This window comes from Haemorhous mexicanus, chromosome 21, assembly GCF_027477595.1.
Source record: "Haemorhous mexicanus isolate bHaeMex1 chromosome 21, bHaeMex1.pri, whole genome shotgun sequence".
NCBI classification, from domain to species: Eukaryota; Metazoa; Chordata; class Aves; order Passeriformes; family Fringillidae; genus Haemorhous; species Haemorhous mexicanus.
Window position 1 is genome coordinate 7,715,022 of NC_082361.1, and position 19,517 is coordinate 7,734,538.

The following is a 19,517-nucleotide window of genomic DNA, read 5'->3' on the forward strand; positions in this document are numbered from 1 at the left end:
TGTGGGTAGTTGCTGGGGCTGTGAGTTGAGTACTGAGACTGTAGGGTTGGTGTTGGGGGTCTGCTGTAAGTACTGGAGCTTTGAGGTACATACTGGGGCTGTTGGGTAGGTGCTGGAGCTGTGGGGTGCATACTGGGGGTGTGGGGTTGGTACTGGGGCTGTGGGGTCCTCACAGCTGTCCTCTGGGGACAAGCCAGAAGGAGATGCGACCTGCTCCTGCTTCCTGTGGCTGAGGAGATGTGTGTGCTGCAGGTGGACTTCCCCCAGTCCTGGGGCCTTCATGGCAAAGCACAAATGCCATAAGGACTCCAGGGAAGCAGCCCAGGTGTCCAGATGAGCAAAAGAAAAAAAAAAATTGCTTGAGGCTGGTGGTCACTTTTCTGCTTGTCAAGGAGCAGGGGTGGAAAGCTGCCTTGCTGTTTCTCCTGCTTTGTGCTTCCTAGTGCAGAAGAAAGATGAACCACCCCCAGAGCATAACCACCTCTGGGCATCTCTGACACCCTCAGAGTCTTGATTTGTTTCTGAACATGCTGATGTCTTACCAAACAATCCACCAAGTCCCAGGTTTTGCAGAGTCCAGAAGATCTTCTAGACCCCAGACCATTAGTTTTGGGCTGAAGGCTCTGAATCATAGAATTCTAGAAGGGTTTGAGTTGGAGAGGACTTTAAAGGTCATCTTGTGCTGACCCCCTGCCATGGGCAGGGACACCTTCCACTAGAGCAGGCTACCCAGGGCCTGGCTGTGAACAGTTCCAGGGAGGTGTTCCCAGGCACTGATGCCCAGAGGGGCTTTGCTGTGCTTCCAGCTGGGAGCAGCAGAGCTCAGCACCTCGCCCAGACATCAAAGTCATCCCTTCTGTGCCTGAGGAGCCTGTGTGAATCCAGGATGACGTGCAGAGACACAGGACAGAGCCTTGGGAAGTGGGGCAAACCTGGAGCATCCCTTTGTGTCTGTTGTTGAAGGCCCTGCCTGCCAGGACACCATGGTGACCCCTGAGGGGGTCCAGAGCTGTCACCCCCTCCACCAGCCCCTCCACCACACATTCACTGCTCCTGCACCCCTGGAACCCCTCACCTCACTGCAGGCAGGGCCCCCTCACCACACCCCTCTTGTCTCAGCAGAGACAGGAGGCAAGTGTCTCTTTATTTATTGAAGATGTTTGTACACGGCAGCTGGGAAAGGTCAGGCTGGAGCCGTGCTGTCCCGGGGGGAGGTGTTTTCATTATCCCCTTCTCAGGTTGCTTGTTAAGGCCATTTAGCATGACAGTCTGATGTGTCACCAGCAACCTGGTGCCATCTCCCCCTTGCTGCTCCTCTCCCCTTCCTCCTTTCTTCTCCTATTGCCGTTTTTTTTCTTTGCCCCCTTTTCCAAGGAACAACTGCCTTTCTAGTCTTTTGGGGGTGTTTCCCCCCATTTTTGGGGTGTTATTTTGCTCTGAATGCCAACGTCCTTGCCCACTGTCAGAAGGAATCAGGGCTCTGATCACCTCATGCCTGTGGGAAGTGGTGCCTCTTTTTAAACTCAGGACATATTAAGATAGAAGTTGTCAATAAATTACAGCCCTAGTGCTGGCATGTGGAGAGGCACAAAAGGAAAACTGTGTCACTTGGGGAAAACAGACCCCAGCTTCTGTAATGCCTGACTGAGGCTGTGAGTAAAGAGAATGGAGCAGTGAGGGGACAAGGGAGGAGCAGCAGGAGCATTCTCCTGGAGGGCATCCCCACCCCGAGAGCTGTGGGTGACTGGTGACACTTGGGGACCACGGGAACCTCCATGCTATGCAGGCTCCTGGGGCCATGCATCCCATGGGGACAGGAGACAGTCTCTCCCCACTGGGCTCTTCACCCCTTTTTCTCCCCACTGCAGGAGCGTGAGGCTGTTCTGTCCCTCTCCAGTCTTGGGGTGAAGCTCCCCAGTGCCAGCCTAAGGACAGCAGAGCTGAGCTGCCCATGGGTGTGTGGGGACAGCCACTGCATCCCACCCCCAGCCCTTGTCTCCCTGCTTCCCTTTGGACTCCCCCAGCCCATGCTGCTTCCCAGCTCTCCCAACCCTGTGCAATGTTTTATTCTCATCTCCTGTTGTCAGTCCCTGGCAAAGGAGGGGTTGAGGAGAGGTGTGGACGGAGCTGTCCCCATGTTTCTGACCCTGCTCCATGGCCATTGACCAGGGAAAAGCCTAATGGGGGGCTGGCAGCACTGCCCCTAGCCCTGGGTGGTGCTGAGTGGGATCAGAGGGGCTGGGAGTGGAGCCTCAGAGCTCACACAGGCTCAGTTTGAGACATTCTGGTACTTTCTCTGCCCATTCCTGTGCTGCCCCTCCTCATCCCTGCTCCTGGAGCCTGCTGGGTGTGAGCTAGGCTTCCAGTGCAAGAAGGGATGGGGTCATGTGCTGCAAATTTTCAGGGATGTCAGTTAGTTTTGAAGCTGAACTGCTGTGAACTCAATTTGCCAATTTGGTAAGTGCTATGGGCAATATCGGGATCTAATTTAATTAAGCTATCCCCTTTTTATAGAGTTCAGGGAGCATTTGCCTACTAATTTTAGCACTAAGTTTGCTCCAGCTTTACTCTGGACACAGATTCACAAATCATGACATGTTGTTAATCTCTACCAGTCAACAGTTTATTAATTTGCTGAGGACCACAGAAGTATATAATCAGTGGTTCATCAATCAAGGCTAAATCCAACAAATGTTCCAGGCAGGTACTGAGCATAAAATATACATGCAGCCTTGTAAGCAATTAATACACCACAGAGCTGGAGCTGAGTGGCTCAACCAGGGAGCAGCACAAATCTCAAAGATTTCTTATTCCTTTTATGTATAATCATCATCTGTTACCAGTTCCTTCATGCCCTTAATATGGCTTCCAGTAATTCTGCAAGGACTGGGATGCATTTATCTCTGGGTTTTTAGTGGTGTGGGCTCTGCCATCACATAATTGTTTGGCCTTAAAAGGTCTCAGTTAAAAAGCCAGGGGTGGATTGCTAACAGCTCGTGCTGGAGCCTGGCTGAGTCTCCTTGAGCTGATGGTGGGGAGGAATGAGTGAGTCACTTTGCTCAGTTAAAATCCTCCTTTTTAGGCATCACCTGAAGACCCTAAAGCCTCTCCAGCAGGGTTCCCACCCACAGGGGAGGCAGCTCCCCACCTGCCCACCCCAATGGGATCCCTTTTCCCCCCATCTCATGGTTTTCTGTTGGTTTTGTGTGTACCCAGTAGATGGCATGAGTGCATAAAGGGTTTTCTGCACTTCTTTTCTTATCGGAGGCCTTTTTTTATCCAGGTAATTTTAAGAATTACCAGCTGCAACCTTGCCAAGACCTTGGCATGGCTAACTGGAACCTTGTGTTTGAGCCCTAACATAACCAAACAGCCCCCAAGCTCTAGAGAATCTGCTTCCATGCTGCTTTTTCTTGCTGCAGTCTTGAACTGCTGATGGATCTGGTCATGCTATGGGAATTTCCCAAGAAAACAAAATCCCAGTGAATTTCTCTTAATCCAGTGACTCTGCACTTTGAGTCCTGTGTGTGTTTTTCACCATCTTGCAGGGATCACAGCAAACCAGGAGAAAGTGTGCTAGTGGAATAATTCAGGCTATATCCTATAAAGGAAATATTACTGAACTTTTCTGCTGGCACTCTGGTAGCTGCACAGCCTGGAGGGAGGATGCTGAAGGAGGGAAAATGCTTAACCCTCATGTGCTGGTGATTTATAATTTGAGATGAAAACCTGTGAATTTGCCCCGAGAGACTGAAGGAAACACCTGCATCATGGCTTAAATTCAGGTTTCCCCAGCTGTCTCTCAGATTGGCTTCGCTCCCTGGTGCCAGTCTTCTCACCCACCTGAGGAGAAGGGGGGGGGGGCTTCCATGTATTGTCCCATGACCAGGTGCATTTTTGAGCCTAGAAAGGCAGGATTGCAGCCTTATTGAAAATAAGAGTGGTGAGTTTTTCCCCCAAAGGAATGGGAGCTTTGCTCTTAGCACACGAGCTAGGCAGGAGGTGCTCTGTTCTCTCCCAGTGCATTTTGGCATCCTCAGCATCACTGCAGGAGGAGGCAGCAGCAGGTCCAGGTGTCTGAGCCCCATGGTGCCTCCAGGATGGGGTCTCCTCACTGTGAGGACCACCTGGAGAAGCAGAAGGGTGTGAGCTGTCTCACTGGGGGTGAGGAGGCAGCTCGGGGTCCTGGGCCAAGAATTACCAGAATTAGTCCCTTGTTTGATTAAGGTGAGAGAGCCTGACTGCAGCAGGGGGGGCAGCTGGTGTGGGCTGATGGTTCTGCAGCATCTGTGTGCCTGCAGGGGTTGGTGAGTTAGTTCCTTAAGTCACCTTAGAGTGCTGCAGGAGCCCAGGATGTTGCAGGTGGATGTGGAAGGGCTAAAGCAGGGCTGTGCTCCAGGAGCCATCCCACCTTGGGAGAGGTGTTGGCAAGAGCTGGCAGAGCTTTGCCCAGCCTGGGCACTGGGTGCTGCTGTTCTGTACAGACACAAAACCCTGCTCATCCTCACAGGCTCGGGTGCCTCTGGCAGAGATTTATTTCTAGTCTGAGCAAGAAAACAGTGCTGTTAGCCTACAAGAATGACCTGAGCTGTTCCTCCCTGTGATGGTTGGGTCAGCCCATCACAAAGGAGGGAATTTGGCTCAGCAGGATGCAGGAGGAAGAACATCTACCAGAGAGTGACTTAAGGAAGTTGTGGCTTGCAGTGGCACTGGTGTGGTGTTGGTCCCAGCCTCTTTAGACACAGAAGGAGGAGGAATTTGGCATGGTCCACACAGGCATATAAGCCTTAGCACAGCTTGTTTGGGTCTAATCCTTGCCTTGCTCTCTCCCACCTCAGAATGATGGGCTGTTCCTCACTGCTGCATTGTGGCAGAGAAATGGCTTAATTTAGGAGTGTAACCGTTTTGGGGAGAAATGGGATTAGAAATGAAGGAGCAGAGCAGTGCTGCTGCTTTCTACTCCTCCTTCCAGCACAAGTGCCATGGTTTTACATGGGAGACATTTAGGGAAACCACCCAGGGGTGGCTTAGGGACCATGGAGAGATGCTTTGAAATTATGATGAGAGATGCTTTGAAATGTGGGTGATGCTGAGACCTTTTTTTTTCCTGGGAGGAAATGGGGTGATTGGGAGTTTCAGCAAAACCAAATTGCTGTGCAGAAATGCCTTACATATGTGAAAATTCCAAAATACTTTAGTTCAAAACATTTCCTTTCTATAAAGGAGAAGGAAATGTTTAATTCCACCGTTATCATCTGGAGCTTTGTTTTATATTGCCTTATCCTAGTGTACAGCCTGAAATAAAAACAAAATTAGGTGATGGAAACCAAAACATTTCAACCTTGTCAAAATTAAATGCTCTCCTAATTTCCCAATGAGTTTTGAGATGTAATTGATGGAATCCCACAAAGCACTTAAGCTTCATCAAATCTGCATTTTTCTGACAGACAATTGTTCATTGAAAAATAAAAACTTACCCGTCCCTGCCTTGAGAGGCACCTAGCTAATTATGGGAGAGATGCACTAGGGGGGAGATGAGGAAACCAGTCTCTCCTAATCCCTTTGAAGTCTCACTGGCTCCCAGGAGCAGGAGCTGACTCCTTTTTCACATAGTGGTTGGAAGCAGAAGCCCCCTGAGCTCAACAGCAAGTCCCCCTCCAAGGAACCTGTGCTTTTGGATTTTATCTCATTAATCCAGGTAAATACCTGTGCTGAAAATGGGATTTGAGGAGGAAAGAGGGAAGAGGCTGTTGGGGTCAGGGCTGATGGTGGGTAGGAGCAAACCACCCACCTGCCTTTGCTTTGCACCTCGTGGGCAAGGGGTGGCTGGTTTAAGCAAGGGAAATAGCTCAGGAAGCACCAAGGTGAGCTGGAGGTCTCTGCCTGCACAGGGAAGGAGTGGTTTGGATGATACAAGTTCTGTTTTCTCCAGTAGAGCCTTTTTTCATCAGTTTTCCTTAAAGGCTTGGCCAGTGCCCCTCTGCTCCTCACCAGACTGGGATCACAGCTGGCCTGGGGCTGTGGGATTGGTTTGGGATGTAGGATTTGGTCTGTAGTGTTGTGGCTGGGCTGCACCCTGATGGGTGAGTCAGGTGGGGCAGGGGTTGAATTTCTGTTTTCCTGAAGGCTTTTGGAGGTGCCAGCTTCTGCTGTGACTGAAAATGCCCTGACAGGCAGGAGATACCAGCACACCCCAAAATGGGCTGTTGGTGACTTCTGGAAGGGAAGCAGATTTCCTTCCTCCAGGAACACTTCTTCCTGTGTGCAAGGCATCCCACCAGCTGCTTGAAACAAATCCTTCCCTCTTGGGACTGAGGTGCACACACACACAGACACACACACACACACACACACACACACACACATACACACACAGTGACTTGCCTGGGAGGGTTCACTGCAGTGCTGGGCAGAGGTGAGGAGGTGCTGCCTCATCTCCCCCATGGATCCCCCATCCCACTTTCACAGAGGGACCAGGCTGAGAAGCACAAGCAGCATCTTCTCAGGAGCCTGCAAGACAGATGGGTTTGATTTTCTGAGGCTAAAATAATGATTGATGATCTTTAAAGGGAAAAGGAAGCAGGGGAAAAGGAGGGAGGGGGAGAAAGAGTGGGAAGATAATGACTGTTATTTCAGAAAATGCTTGTAATGTTCCCCTCTGGGAAGGATGTTCCCCCCTCTGTGGGGTGTCAGGAAGGGCTCTGCCACAGCTGGGGTTGGTGGGGACATCCCTGCCCTGAGGAGGCTCTGGAGAGCCCTTTAGCAACCAGCATTTTGGCCCTGTTTTATGAAAATATTGGTGGAGAAGGGATAAATCTCACAGGCAGAGAACTGAGCAGCATACAGCCAGGCTCTGTCCTGCTGCTGCTGAGGAGCTTTGCTCACCAGGGGCCTTCTGGGTCAAGAAAACAAGGCAGAATAAGCTAGAATTGTCCATATATATATATATATATATATATATATATATATATGGACACAGAGGGGTTTACTGCATTTGTATCATTTCTGAGCTCCAACAAGCAAATAAACACATGCCAGTGCATAGACAGGAGCTCATTAAAATGCTGGCACTTGCTTGTACCTTAGCAGTGTCTGGGATTAAAGTTTTTGTCTCACGCTGAGGAGGTTCCTCAGTGAGGACTGGGCACAAAGGGGGGTCATTAGGGCTTTTGGAAATGGTCCTCAGTGAGGACTGGGCACAAAGGGGGGTCATTAGGGCCTTTGGAAATGCTCCTAGGTGCTCTGTGACACTGAGCCACCAGCTGATTGCCCTGCCTCGGGCCAGCAGTGCTAGGGATGCAGCCTGGGGTCCTGGGTCTCACTTCTGGAGCATTCAGGCATGAGAATGGTGCCTGGAGCAGCCCTGGGAGTGGGGATTGGTGGCAGCTTCCCTCTGTGTTTTTAACAGACTCATCTGTACCCAGAGCATCACCTGCAGCACCTGACACAGAAGGCTCTGACTGGAAGGCTGCTGTTGTTGAGAAAACAGAGTGGAATAACAAAAAGGGCAGTTTAGTCTCTACAGAAACACTTAATAAAGTATTCTGGTTTTTTAAACTTAATAATGGAGGAGAGGAGCTGAGCTGAGCAGCTCTGGCAGGCAGCTCAGATGGAGGAGAGTGGATGTGCTCCCACCTGGGGGATCTGTGTCAGTAATGATTTGCCTTCCAGTGACCCCTCACCCATCTTGCTGCTAACGAGCTTTGCAAAGGAGAAAGCGAGCAAAGGCTCCTTTTTTCCTTTACATGAGCAGGGACTTGTCCAGGGATTTATTTTCCTAAGGCACGGTCTCACACAGGTTCTGGTGTGTGCTTGTGTTCTTTCCCCCAGAGGTGATCCTCCTCCTGTTGGGTTTGCCCTGGCTGTGCTGGGGGTGCTGCTGGTGCTGGTGGCAGAGGGGCTGTGCCCAGTCCTGGTGGCAGGAGGCCACGTGGTGCCACACGCTGTGCTGGGGTGACAGCAGTGGGCACAGTGGGCACAGGCACGTCCCATTCTGCTCCAAACCACGGCCCCTGTGTATGGGTGAGGCTGGATCTGGTTATTCCCAGGGGGGCTGTGGGCATGTGGCAGCAGGCCCTGCCAAATCTGCCACTCCGTGTCACCTTGGAGATGTCATTTAAAAGCGAAAAAAGCCTGTTTTGCAAAACAACAGATAAAAATAGCACTTCCTATTCAGCACATCCATTCCCTGTGAGTACTCAAAATTCATTTGCTGACTGCAATCACAGGAATAAGGACCTGTGTGCTCTGGGATGGGAGGGGATGGGCTGGTGTCCAACTGTGCCATCAGCCAAACCACGTGGAGCTGCTGGTGGCTCCTTCTCCTCAGACCCCTTGGCAGCAGCAGGGTCAGAGCATTGGAGCCAAGGGTCATGTTTAGCCTTCAGGACCTGTGTTATCAGTGCTAACACACAACAAGAAAAGAAAGTTTTCTTTTCCAATGCCAAGAGCAATTTTTCAGGGTTGTCTGTCGGCACAGAGAAATCAGTTCACTTCTGCATAGATGGAGTGGATTTGCAAGACCGTGGAATTATATTTGTATGGTAACAGCTTCTCTCTCCTTGAATTCTGAGCAGACCATGAGCTGGAGTTTCCCCCTAGGTCTCCTTTTCCTCTCCATAGCATGGATTGAGCACCAGACCCTTTTCCCAAGCTCTGAGCTGTATTTCCTGGTCAGCTCCATGGACAAAGGACGGGCTGGGAATTGGAAATGAACACTTGCAATATGAGTCTAACGTGGTAAACCACAAACTGCTTTTTCTTTTCAGTCTCTGGGTAACAGTGTGTGGGATCCCTTTGCTTCTGTGGCTCAATAAATCCATGTGTGGATGAGGGGTGTGCAGAGGTGTTTGCCCAGGACTTGCTGGGGCACCAGCTTTCCTCCCACCAGGGTGGGACGTGCCACCCGTGCTCACCCAGACAGAGTTATTGACCCAGTTGCTTATTGATTTTGTAATCATTTTCCAACAGAGCCCCCCGTCCTGTGTCACTGCCAAGGCAGATTGCAAATTGAACTGCACCTAAATTGATGGGGCATTGATTAAAACTCACCGTAATTATTGGTTCTCTGCTGCCCAAGCCAGGCAAATCAATGTCAGCAAGAACAGATCTGCTCCTTTGTAAAAGCACAGTGCACACGGGGTGAGTGCTGGCTTTCCAAGCCCATCCAGAAGCCCAAGCTGATCCATCAGGGAGTCAGGATTAGCACAAACTGCCTTTTTCCATGGGCATTTATGATTCCTGTGGGCAGGAACATAGCTGCACTCCAATGGACTTCAGTTTTCCCCCACTCTGATCTATTGCTGGGGCATCCCGATGGGAAATCCTCTGCTCCAGGGGCAGGGAGGTGTGTTACAAAGATTTATAAGCCTAGAAAAGCTGTGGCTGCCCCAGGAAGTATCCAAGGCCAGGCTGGAGAGGGCTTGGAGCAACCTTGGATAGTGGGAGGCATCCCTGCCCATGGCAGGGGAGTTGAGCTGATTTTGAAGGTCCCCTCCCACCCAAACCATTCTGTGATTTATTGTGCTCAGTAATTGCTTCATCCACCTATTCATCCCTGCAAAACCCTCCATGGAGAGGCTGGTGTTGCCTGGCCAGTACTAATTGCCAAGTTTGCTGCTTCCCCTGGCTCTCCTGAGCAGGGATACATCCCAAGTTGGCTCCCAAAGCTTTCTGTCCCTGGAGAGCTCCGTGCTGCAGCACAGCAGCTAACTGGAGAGCCAGCTCTGCTCTGAGCAGGGATGGATGTGGAGAGACAGGAGTGCTTTCTTTTGCAAATGCTGTGCTGAGCTATTTGCCTGCTGTAATTAATGACTATTAGGATGCATAATTATGAACTGAAAGGAAACACGTTTTGTGGTGGTTAAGAGCCAAAACTGGAGGAATATCCCAAGGGTGGCCTCGAGCACAGTAGGACAAAGGGAGGGAGGGCTTTGCTGACCCACTAACCCAGTCACAGGGGAAGAACCATCTTCTTCCTCTGTGGGCTGGAGAAGGTGCTGAGTTCAGCACATGGATCTGTGCCAAGGCAAGAATTCCAAGTGCCATGGCTGATCCTCTGGCTGTGGTCCTGCAGCTCCTGCTGCCTTACAGTCCCATCCAGCTGCCTTCACCACCCTGGAATATTCCTCAGGATCTCCAGAGGGAACTCGGGAAGAGCCCTGGCCCCCCCATCCCTGTGGATGTGGGGAGAGCAGCAGAGGGGAGGATGCAGTGCCATGAGGCAGAGATGCTGTTTGCAGCCAGAGCTCCCCATGCCCTCCAGGGAGATCCTGTCTGCCAATTTGCACAGCTCTGCTCTTACAGCAGACAAGGAGGAGAGCACGGGAGATAAGAGCTGTATCTGCAGATTCACAAACACTCTCATCCTGGTGCTGTTTCCCAGGCAGCTCTGGGGTGGTGGAAAGCACAGATTGTTCTCAGTGTCCTCTCCTCCTTCACTGTTCTGTGTATGCATCTGGAAAGGCTCCTGCTCCCCAGTCTTCTGCTGCTTCCTGCTGCCAATTTCAGAGCTGTGTCTTTGGGACCCTGCCTGCTCTGCAAGGATGGACAGCATCCCTTCCAGAGCCCTTTGCTGCCAAAATCCTTTAGATGGAAAAGCCTTGTGCCTTCCCTTCTTGCCTTACCCAGTGTCCCCAAGGATGCTGCAGAGGTTTGCAAACTTCAGAGCTCAGGGCAGTGAGGGATCTGAGGGACAGCTGGCACAGAGGTCAACACATCCCTGTGTTGCTGCAGGTGGGGCAGAAGCAGTTTTGATGCTGCTGCTGTAGGGAAGTGGCACAGGGTTTCTAGGAGGTGGAGAGAAAGATGGGGATGAACCTTACAGCAGGGCAGGACAGGTGTAATGGTGTTAAACTGAAGGAAGGGAGGTTTAGATTAGATGTTAGGAGGAAATTCTTCCCTGTGAGGGTGGTGAGACCCTGGCACAGGCTGCCCAGAGAAGCTGTGGCTGTCCCTGGATCCCTGGAAGTGTCTAAGGCCAGTTTGGAGCAACCTGGGATAGTGGAAGGAGCCCTGCCCATGGCAGTAGGGTTGGAACTGGATGGTCTTGAGAAGTCTCTTCCAACCCAAACATTCTAGGATTCTGCGATGGCTCAGAGTGGGCCAGGAGTCCCTAAAGCCTCTTTCTGCTGTCCCTGTTTCCTTCTTAAGTAGCCAAGAGTGAGTGAGGCTCAGGAGCCCATCTCCCATCAGGACCCTGCTGGTGTCAGTGAACACAAGGTCCAGGGTCTCCTGGGCTTTTATTAATATGTACAACATTTTGCTCACATAGAAAACTGATTTTCTTTTTTAAGCACGAAGTATAGCAGTTTTATAACCTTTCTTCTGCTTGACAGAGGCCATTTATAAGCTGCCTTCATCACTACCTGTGCTATCTCCAGTCTAACTCATCTTCAAGAAATTCCATAATGCATTTTTAATTGTGAGCTGCTCCCAGACAAGATTTATTTATTTTTTCAAGGACTGGCCTTTTTGTTGTTGTTTGTGTGCATGTCTGTTTGGTGAAAAGGAATAAATAACAAAAGTGGAAGTGTGCTTGAATCTGGGTGACAATTTATCGATGGCATTTGCCATCTGCTGGCTTTTATCTTTTGGGGCAAGGAAAACGATCTAGGGAACTGGAATTAGAAATTAGAGCCATGCTTTTCTCAGCTGTGGAAAACTGATGAGCCTGTGCTGCCATCCTGGCTGCCCCAAGTCCTGCTTCTGCCATGGGCTGGTCCTGCCCAGGGGCATCAAGATCCTTTTGGGCACGATGCCAGGGCCATGCTTGCTGACCTGCCTGGCATGGGTTGAGATGGATTTCTAGGTCATTCCTAAGCACTGAGATGGTTTTCTGGGTTGGTTCCAGGTGTTGAAGTGTTTATTTCTGGGCTGCACTGGATTTTCCAGCATTTTGGAGAACAGGGAGCAAACACAGAAGGTTGTGAAGTTTTGCCTCACACTGGCTTGAGGCTTTATTGCCCTGTGGTTTTGCTGCCCCAAGGATTTCACCCTCTTCCAGAGGGAGGATGAGAGGGAAGGCATTGGCAACAGACCAAATCCTTGCCCCTTTCCCAAGGACTGGGTGAGATGATGTGAGATGACCACGTGAGATGATGTGAGATGATGCTATCCATCTCTCAGGTCAAACCCTTCTCCTTCAGCTGGAAAAGGAGTTGAGCAGCACTGGCTTTGGGATGGGCTGTGCCCTGAGAGGCAGAGGGACTCCAGGGTGGGGGAGGATGCCCAGGTGACCTTTCCTGTGTCCTGTCTCACTGCAGTGCCCCGAGGACCTGCGGCCCATGAAGGATGGCACCGGGTGCTACGACTACTCCAAAGGGATCGACTGCTCCGATGGCTTCAACGGCGGCTGCGAGCAGCTCTGCCTGCAGCAGACCCTGCCTCTGCCCCACGACCCCTCCTCCAGCACCATCTTCATGTTCTGTGGGTGAGTCTCCTCTAGTCTCCTCTAGTTGTAGTTGAGATGGTCACAATACAAAGCAGCACTTCAAACTGGTTTTATTCTAGCCTGCGTGCTTTTTATACATTCTCACAAAACTCATCAGTTCACACTTTACTCATTGGTCAGGAAAGACAAACAAAGTGCTCATTGGAACAGGCAGTTGCAGGTTTCTCTTATTTCTCCTTCTTTCTTTCTTGGTTTCTGTGTCAACAACCTTGTAGAAAATTCTTTCAGGTGTGAACGTGGATCCTCTTATCAAACTTCTCTCTGGCTCACGGAAGTCCCTTTAAAATCTTTTCCACAGTCAGTCCCCTCCAAGGCTCCTCAACAAGCAATCCCCTCCTACAATTATTGCTTTGTTACTATACATCAAGCTGCAGCTTATCTGTGGTTGATCACAGCCAATGTCCTTTATCCAAAAAACAGCAGTGTCCATATCTGCACGTTCAAACAACACTTGCTGCTCTTGTATTGGCATGACTTTCTCTGTTGTGTGTGCTGCTAAAGCAATAGCCTTGGCCATTTGAGTATTCTTGGCAATTACCGATGGTGGGCTCAAAGCCTGAGCTAAAACAGTTAATTGTTTATTACAATTTGCTAAAACAAGGGATGGATAAATTATGAGGCCCAAAATACTGCTTCCATCTTTGCCTATAATCAAAAATTCTTGTCTTTTCCATGAGTTCCAGTAATTCCTGTGGGAATTACTGCATGACTTTCATTCATCTCATCTCAAGCTGCACCAAGGGCAATTTAGGTCAGAGTTCAGGAAAAAGTTTTTCACAGAAAGGGTGATAAAGTTCTGGAATGGCTGCCCAGGGAGGTGTGGAGTCCCCATCCCTGGGTGTGTTTAACAAAGCCTGGATGTGGCACTGGGTGCCAGGGTTGAGCTGAGGTGTTGGGGCGGGGTTGGACTCGATGGTCTTGAAGGTCTCTTCCAACCCAGGGATTCTGTGAATTCTGTCAATCTCCATCCCTGCCACCTCCTGTGCCACCCATCCCAGCCCAGCCTGGAGCTGAGGGTCCAAGAAAAAGGCTGTTGATGGAGCTGATTTCCAGCACGGAATAGAGGCACCTGGTTTTCCTGGGGGAAGTGTGAGGAGCAGTGTGAGCAGATGCACCTTCCTTCTCTCCCCCACTGTGTGACAGTACAGTGTGATCTGTGACTCACTGTGAAGGGACCCAAAAATTGTACATTGTGTGTTGGAGGGGAAGGTGTAGGATTTGTTTAAAAAATACTACTTTTAAAAATTACTTTTTTTTTCCTCCCCTGTGCATCTCTTAAAAATAGAGTCTCATCCCTGATTTTGGCCAGGATCTTATAATCCTACACAATTTAGCATTTTCTCTCAGGAAAATCTCCCTGGCTGCAGTGTGCTCTAAAAGGAGCTCAGTGATTATCTGGCTTTATGCTGCACAGCTGCAGCCATCCATTGCCTGCCCCAGCCCCACGGCTGGCTCACACTCTCAGGCACACTCAGGAACTTACTCCATGTCCCAGTGTGACAGATTAGGATGAAGAAAGGGGAAAAAAAAAAAAAAAAAAGCCCTTTTGGAAAGAAAATGCCCACAAGCAAGAGGGGGAGTGAATTGCTAGCAGTAACTTCGAGGAGCATCCATCAAGTCCCAATGCCTGCAGGTGCAGCAAAGACCTCACACAGCTCTGACTGCTGGGAAGAGCAGCCCAGGGAGCTCTGCCTGTGCCAGTTTCTCCTTTATTTATCCCATTTTTGCTGCTTTGTTGTTTTTGTTTTTTTTCCCCACTACCTTTTTTATTATTGTTTAGCAGTGCAGAGTGACTGAGTCACCAAAACAGAGCACATTTTCTGCTCCATGCCTGCAGAAAGGGTTAGAAATTCATATGGGCACCAACACCCTTTGTGGGGAGGGTCTAGAAAAATCTTGGGACATTCCATGGTCTCCACCCACACAAATCTTCATTTCAGCCTTGCATCCTCAAGGACAGAGACTCTTTCCCTGTTCTGTTTTTGGTTTGTTTGTTTATTTTTGTTTGTTTGTTTTCCCTTATTTTTCATAATCCCTTTCCAAGGCTGAGCTGTGCTTTGGGAACAGGCAAGGAAAAGTGTGACAGACGGGTGGGAGTTGTGCTTGCAGTAAAATGCAGTAGAGGAAGGGGAGAGGGAAGCAAGCCTGGGTAGAGGTGGGGTTGTTGTTACAGCACTGGGGCTGTGGGGAGGAAGGAGCAGGGAGGGAACAGAGGTTTCCCAATGTGGTGAGAACTGACAAAAAGGCTGGTGGAAGAGGAGGAGGGGCAGAATGGCACATTTACAAAAGATTCCACCAAGGTCTCCAGGGTCTGCAGTTAAATCACATCCCTGCTGCCTGCCTCAGTTTCCCTTCCTGGCAGCTGAAGATGAACATGTGAATCTTACCCAGAATAGGCTTGAAAGTGGGATCAAAGAGCAGAGGAGCAGCCAGGCTGGAGCTGCTTCCTTGCAGAAGGGTATTTCTAGGTGGAAGAAGAGGCAGGAGCTTGATTTTGCTTTTCTGTGGTGTGGGGAATGTTTCTACCCAAGCAGCAGACACACAGTGGGCTCAGCTCTGCTTTCCAGCTCTGGGGGGAGCTCCAGGCAGGACAGCATGGAATGGTTTAGGGGGGAAGGGACCTGAAAGCTCCTCTTATTCCACCCCCCTGCCATGGACAGGGACACCTTCCCTCAGACCAGGGTGCTCCAAGTCCCCACCCCAACCTCACTGCAGGCAGATGGGCCACAGTGCTACAGCAGGGAGGGGAGTTGGGAGCCAAGCCCCCTTCAGTGGTCACCCAGCCCAGCCAGGGCAGAGGATTTGGCCTCTGTGACCCTTCACGTGTCCAGACAAGTGCTGCAGGTGTTGGTGGTGCTGGGCTGGGCTGGCAGAGGCTCATGGGGGGGTTGCTCCGTGCCTGGCTCATCTCACGTGGCCTGTGGTGCCCCACAGGTGTGTGGAGGAGTACAAGCTGGCCCCGGATGGGAAGTCCTGCCTGATGCTGTCTGACATCTGCGAGGGCCCCAAGTGCCTGAAGGCAGATGCCAAGTTCAATGAGACCCTTTTTGGGGAGATGCTGCACGGCTATAACAACAGGAGCCATCTCGTCAACCAAGGCCAGGTGTTCCAGATGACCTTCAGGTATGTCCTGGCTCTCCTCCTAGTTTTGGGAATATCAGGCTGGGGAGATGGGACAGAGGTCCAGTGGGACAGAGCCAGCATCTCTGATTTGCTCATGAGGGGAAGAGAGCAAGAGGACAAGGAGCATCCATGGCTTTCCTACCTGTTCATCCTTCCCTGTGGCAGCAGCACAGGACCCTCCTGGGCTGGTCTGTGTCTTGTCAGGATGAGACAAACCCAGCTGGGCTCTGTGGGCCTTTCTCAGGAGTATTGCCTCATCTCTTTCTGAGCACTGGTATCTTCCATCTCCATGATATCCTGCAATTACAAGCTGTTTGGTTGTGTGTGGGGTGAAAGAGCATTTCCTTTGCTGTGTTTTCAGCCAGTGCCAGCTGGTTTTATTCAGTGCCCCCATCACAGCACTGGAAGGAGCTGTGGATATAGCATGATAAATAATGCAAATGAGCTGAAGGTGAATGCCTTCACCTTGCAGGGCTCACAGAGGAGAGCTTGCTGAATTCAGGGCTGGCAAGTGTGTTTTTTAGTTATTTATTTTCAGGTCTTCTGTGTTTTGATCAGGTGTAAGCCAGGGTGATTCTGTGAGTTTTGAAGCAGCAGCAGCAGCACTAATCACAGTCAGGAGAGGCTCCAGCCCACACCCCACCAGACACAGCTCTCCCTGCCCAGCACCAGTTTATTTCCTGTTCAGGCACCAACACCTCATTGCTCTGATTTCAGCTGGAGCTGTGGGTCCTCACCCCTGCTGCCCACAGAGTTTTTCCAGGTGTTTCTGCCCAGCTGACCAAAACTTCCCTGGCTGTGGATTCGAGCTGAGCTCTGGCCTTCTGCTCTCTTGATGACAGAGGCATTTCAAGCTGCATCAGCAAAAGCTTTTGCTGGCAGTGAGAACTGACAGGACACAAAGGCAATTTTCCCAGCAGACTCCTCTTTGCTTTCTCTCCTGTTAGAATTGTCAGTGGAATCATCAGAGCAGAGCCAGGGCTGCAGAGATGAAGTTTTCAGATGATGAGCTGGTCTAAGGGATGCTTTGTTCCTTCCAGGCAGCAAATGTATCTGGAAAGCACACAAGGGTTGTCTGTGGGGCTGGTTTATCCTGGGGCACGTGGCTTCTTCAAATCTTCCCCTCTGAGGGCATCCTGAGGATGGCAGCTTTGGGCAGTCCTGAGATGGACCAGGAGCAGCTCCTGCTGGGACTGCCCTTGGAATAAAACACCTGAGGTGTTGGGATGGCACTTCCAGGGGCCAGAAGGCACTCCCTGGGGCTCTGCCTGATGGGTTTTGTGGTTCAAAAAGGAGTTTTAGTCCTCCTTCCCGGGGCTGGCACCACTCCTGCCAGGGTGTGCAGTGGGGAGAAGCTTTTCCCAGTGAGGAGCTGTGCAGTGACAGCCAAGTTCTTTGTACAACCTGCTGGGTTTCAGTCTCTTTAGTCCCAGAATTAGAATTATTTTAAAAATTAGAGGGTTTTTTTGTGAATGACGAACACTGGAGAATTTTACGGATTCTTGGTTTTCTTAATGTGGCTTTTTTGTAATTATTTTTTACTAATTTTTTGAGAGTACTTAGTAGGGTTTTTTTTTTAGGGGTTACTGGTTTATTTATATTAGGTTGTTTGTTTTCTAGGTTAATTTTAGGGTGAGTGCTTTTGTGACTTTAATAAAAAATGCACTTTTATTTTTGTTCTTTATTGAGACGAGATTTTTTTCTTTACATTGTGATGGGCTTTGTAAATGAAGGGATGAATAGTTGTAGTTTTGTTTTCTGGTTTTGCAATGAGAATTATATGTTTACTTTGTAAATATAAGGTAGTTCTTTTAATCTTTGTGAGGGAGCTTAAAGGTGTTATTAAATTTTATTTTTCAGGCTAAAATACATAAGAAGTAACTGTTACATTTGTGTTGGTGTCTAACATGTTTATAATTGTAATTGTTTTGTTATTATAAGTTAAGTTAGCAGCAGTGAGGGGCAGGAGGAAGCAGGTCTGGAACAGGAGCACCCTGCCAAGCTGCCCCGTGCCATGAAGTGGCTCTGCAGAGCTCGCAGCACATCGTGCTCCAGAAATGCTTCCAGCAGCCTGGAAGGTCAGCACAGCTGCCCTTTTCCCATCTGAGTGAGGCTCCAAAAGCAGCAGGCAGTGATGAGAAGGGCTCAGCTCCCTGCCTGCAGTGTCCTCCCCCAGGGCCAGGCTGCCAGGGGTGCTGGCAGGTCACGGTGTAGAAGCACCATTACATCATCCCTTAACAAGGGAAGAGAAGGAGGTTAATGGAGAAGAAATTATTAACTAAAAGATGTAATTTGCCTCTGATTTTCATAGATATTCAAGAACCTCTCTGAGCATTAAGACACCAGCTGTTAGAGAAGCCCTTAATTTGGTGCATTTGAAACATAGCAGGAAGCTGCCTAATACTAGGGATTAAAAGCCTGTTTCTGCGAAGTAGGAGCAAGAACCTGCTATCAGAACAAGGGGCTGAGTATTTTAGAGGGATTTATGACTGCTGGGATCCTTTAGCTATGCAGATGTGACAATCTTTTGAATGGTGTCTGCTTCCCATGAAGCCACATCTTCAGTGTCTTTAATAAATAGGATATTCTCAATCTGCCAGGCATGTCAGCATGGGGTTGGGAGGGAGCCTTTGTGCTGGGAAGAGCTGCCTTGCACACCCTGGCCCGGGCAACACTTATCAGTTACTGCAGAATTTCCATCCCCTGGGGGTCAGAGAGGTCTCTTTGCCACCTAAGGGGCTGCAGCACTGATTAATTAGAGTCTCTGCCCTTCTGGTGGCTGCAGAATGGGCCAGGTTCCATGGAAGGAACTGCTTTGGGTTGTCTGGTACAAGTGGTGCACAGGGCACAGGGTTGCATCCAAGCAGTTCTTGAATAATCCAGTGAGGGAGCCTCCACACCCTCTCTGGCAGTCTGTCCCAGTGCTTGGCACTGCACTGAGAAGTTCTTTCTCATGTTCAGATGGAACTTCCCAGGCAGCAGTTTCTGCCCATCGCCTCTTTCTGGTCCCACTGCTGGGCATTGCTGAGCAGAGCCTGGTCCATCCTCTGGTCCCTCCTGGCCATGCTCAGCACACCAGTGGGTGGATCAGGTGTAGCAGTGGTGGCTCTTTGGTATCTGACCAGCTGGAAGGGCTGGGGATGTGCACTGGGTACCTTCAGGATGCAGAGCACTGAGGGATGTGAAGACACAGCACAGCTTGGGAGGTCTCAAACCAACGTGTGGTTGCAGTCAGTGCTGCTTCAGATTTTGTGTTTCCCCTTTAATAGATGTCATTTTATGCTAGGGGCTCAGGCATTTATCCAAAGACTTCAGCTGTGTGACTGAGGAGATGGCAACACCCAGGGGATGGGTGGAGGAAGCAGATTCTGGCTGCTTAGGCCAGCATGCCCCAGCAGGGCTGGGCAGCAGCCAGCCTGGTTCCTGCTGTGTGCTCCACATGCAGTCAGCACTGATGGAACGCCTCCTTGTGCTGCCTAGAGCCTGGCCCTGCTCACATGGCCCTTTGTGCTGGTGCCAAGGACCCTTTCCCCATCCATCAGTGACAATGCAGCCACAGCCCAGCAGGATGTGAGCTCCACAGCATCCCTGCAGCTCTGCTCCAGCCATCAGCAATTAGGAGCTCTGGGGGCAGCTTCTCCTGTACTGAGGTGGTTTAATAACCATTGATGGCTTGTGTGGAGCTTGGGGTGCTCAGCTGCTCTGGTGGACACGCCAGCATCAAGGTTCCTGCTGGGAGGAGTGCACCATCACTGCTGCTGCTGCCTTATTGCAAGGATTTAAATCAAAGCACTCCTCTAGTGATGCTTCTGCTGTGCAGTCCCTCGTGGGCACTTTGGGAGGGGACTGGAGAGGGATCTTCCATCACTCACCAGAAACCTCCCTTGGTCCTTGCACTGCTGAGCCAAAAGCACATTCAGACCCATCTTCTTCTGGGCACCCC

The 19,517-nt window shown here is 50.3% G+C and overlaps 1 protein-coding gene across 3 annotated transcripts in view; it reads left to right on the top strand.

Annotated features, from left to right (window-relative positions):
* ASTN2 (astrotactin 2) overlaps window positions 1-19,517 on the top strand; it is a 326,876-nt gene that overhangs the window by 174,253 nt on the left and 133,106 nt on the right. For all 3 annotated transcript variants that reach the window (XM_059864813.1, XM_059864814.1, XM_059864815.1), the window contains 2 exons: window positions 12,264-12,430; window positions 15,386-15,574. In XM_059864813.1, coding sequence (XP_059720796.1) covers window positions 12,264-12,430; window positions 15,386-15,574 — 356 coding nt within the window. The remainder of the gene's footprint in view (window positions 1-12,263; window positions 12,431-15,385; window positions 15,575-19,517) is intronic.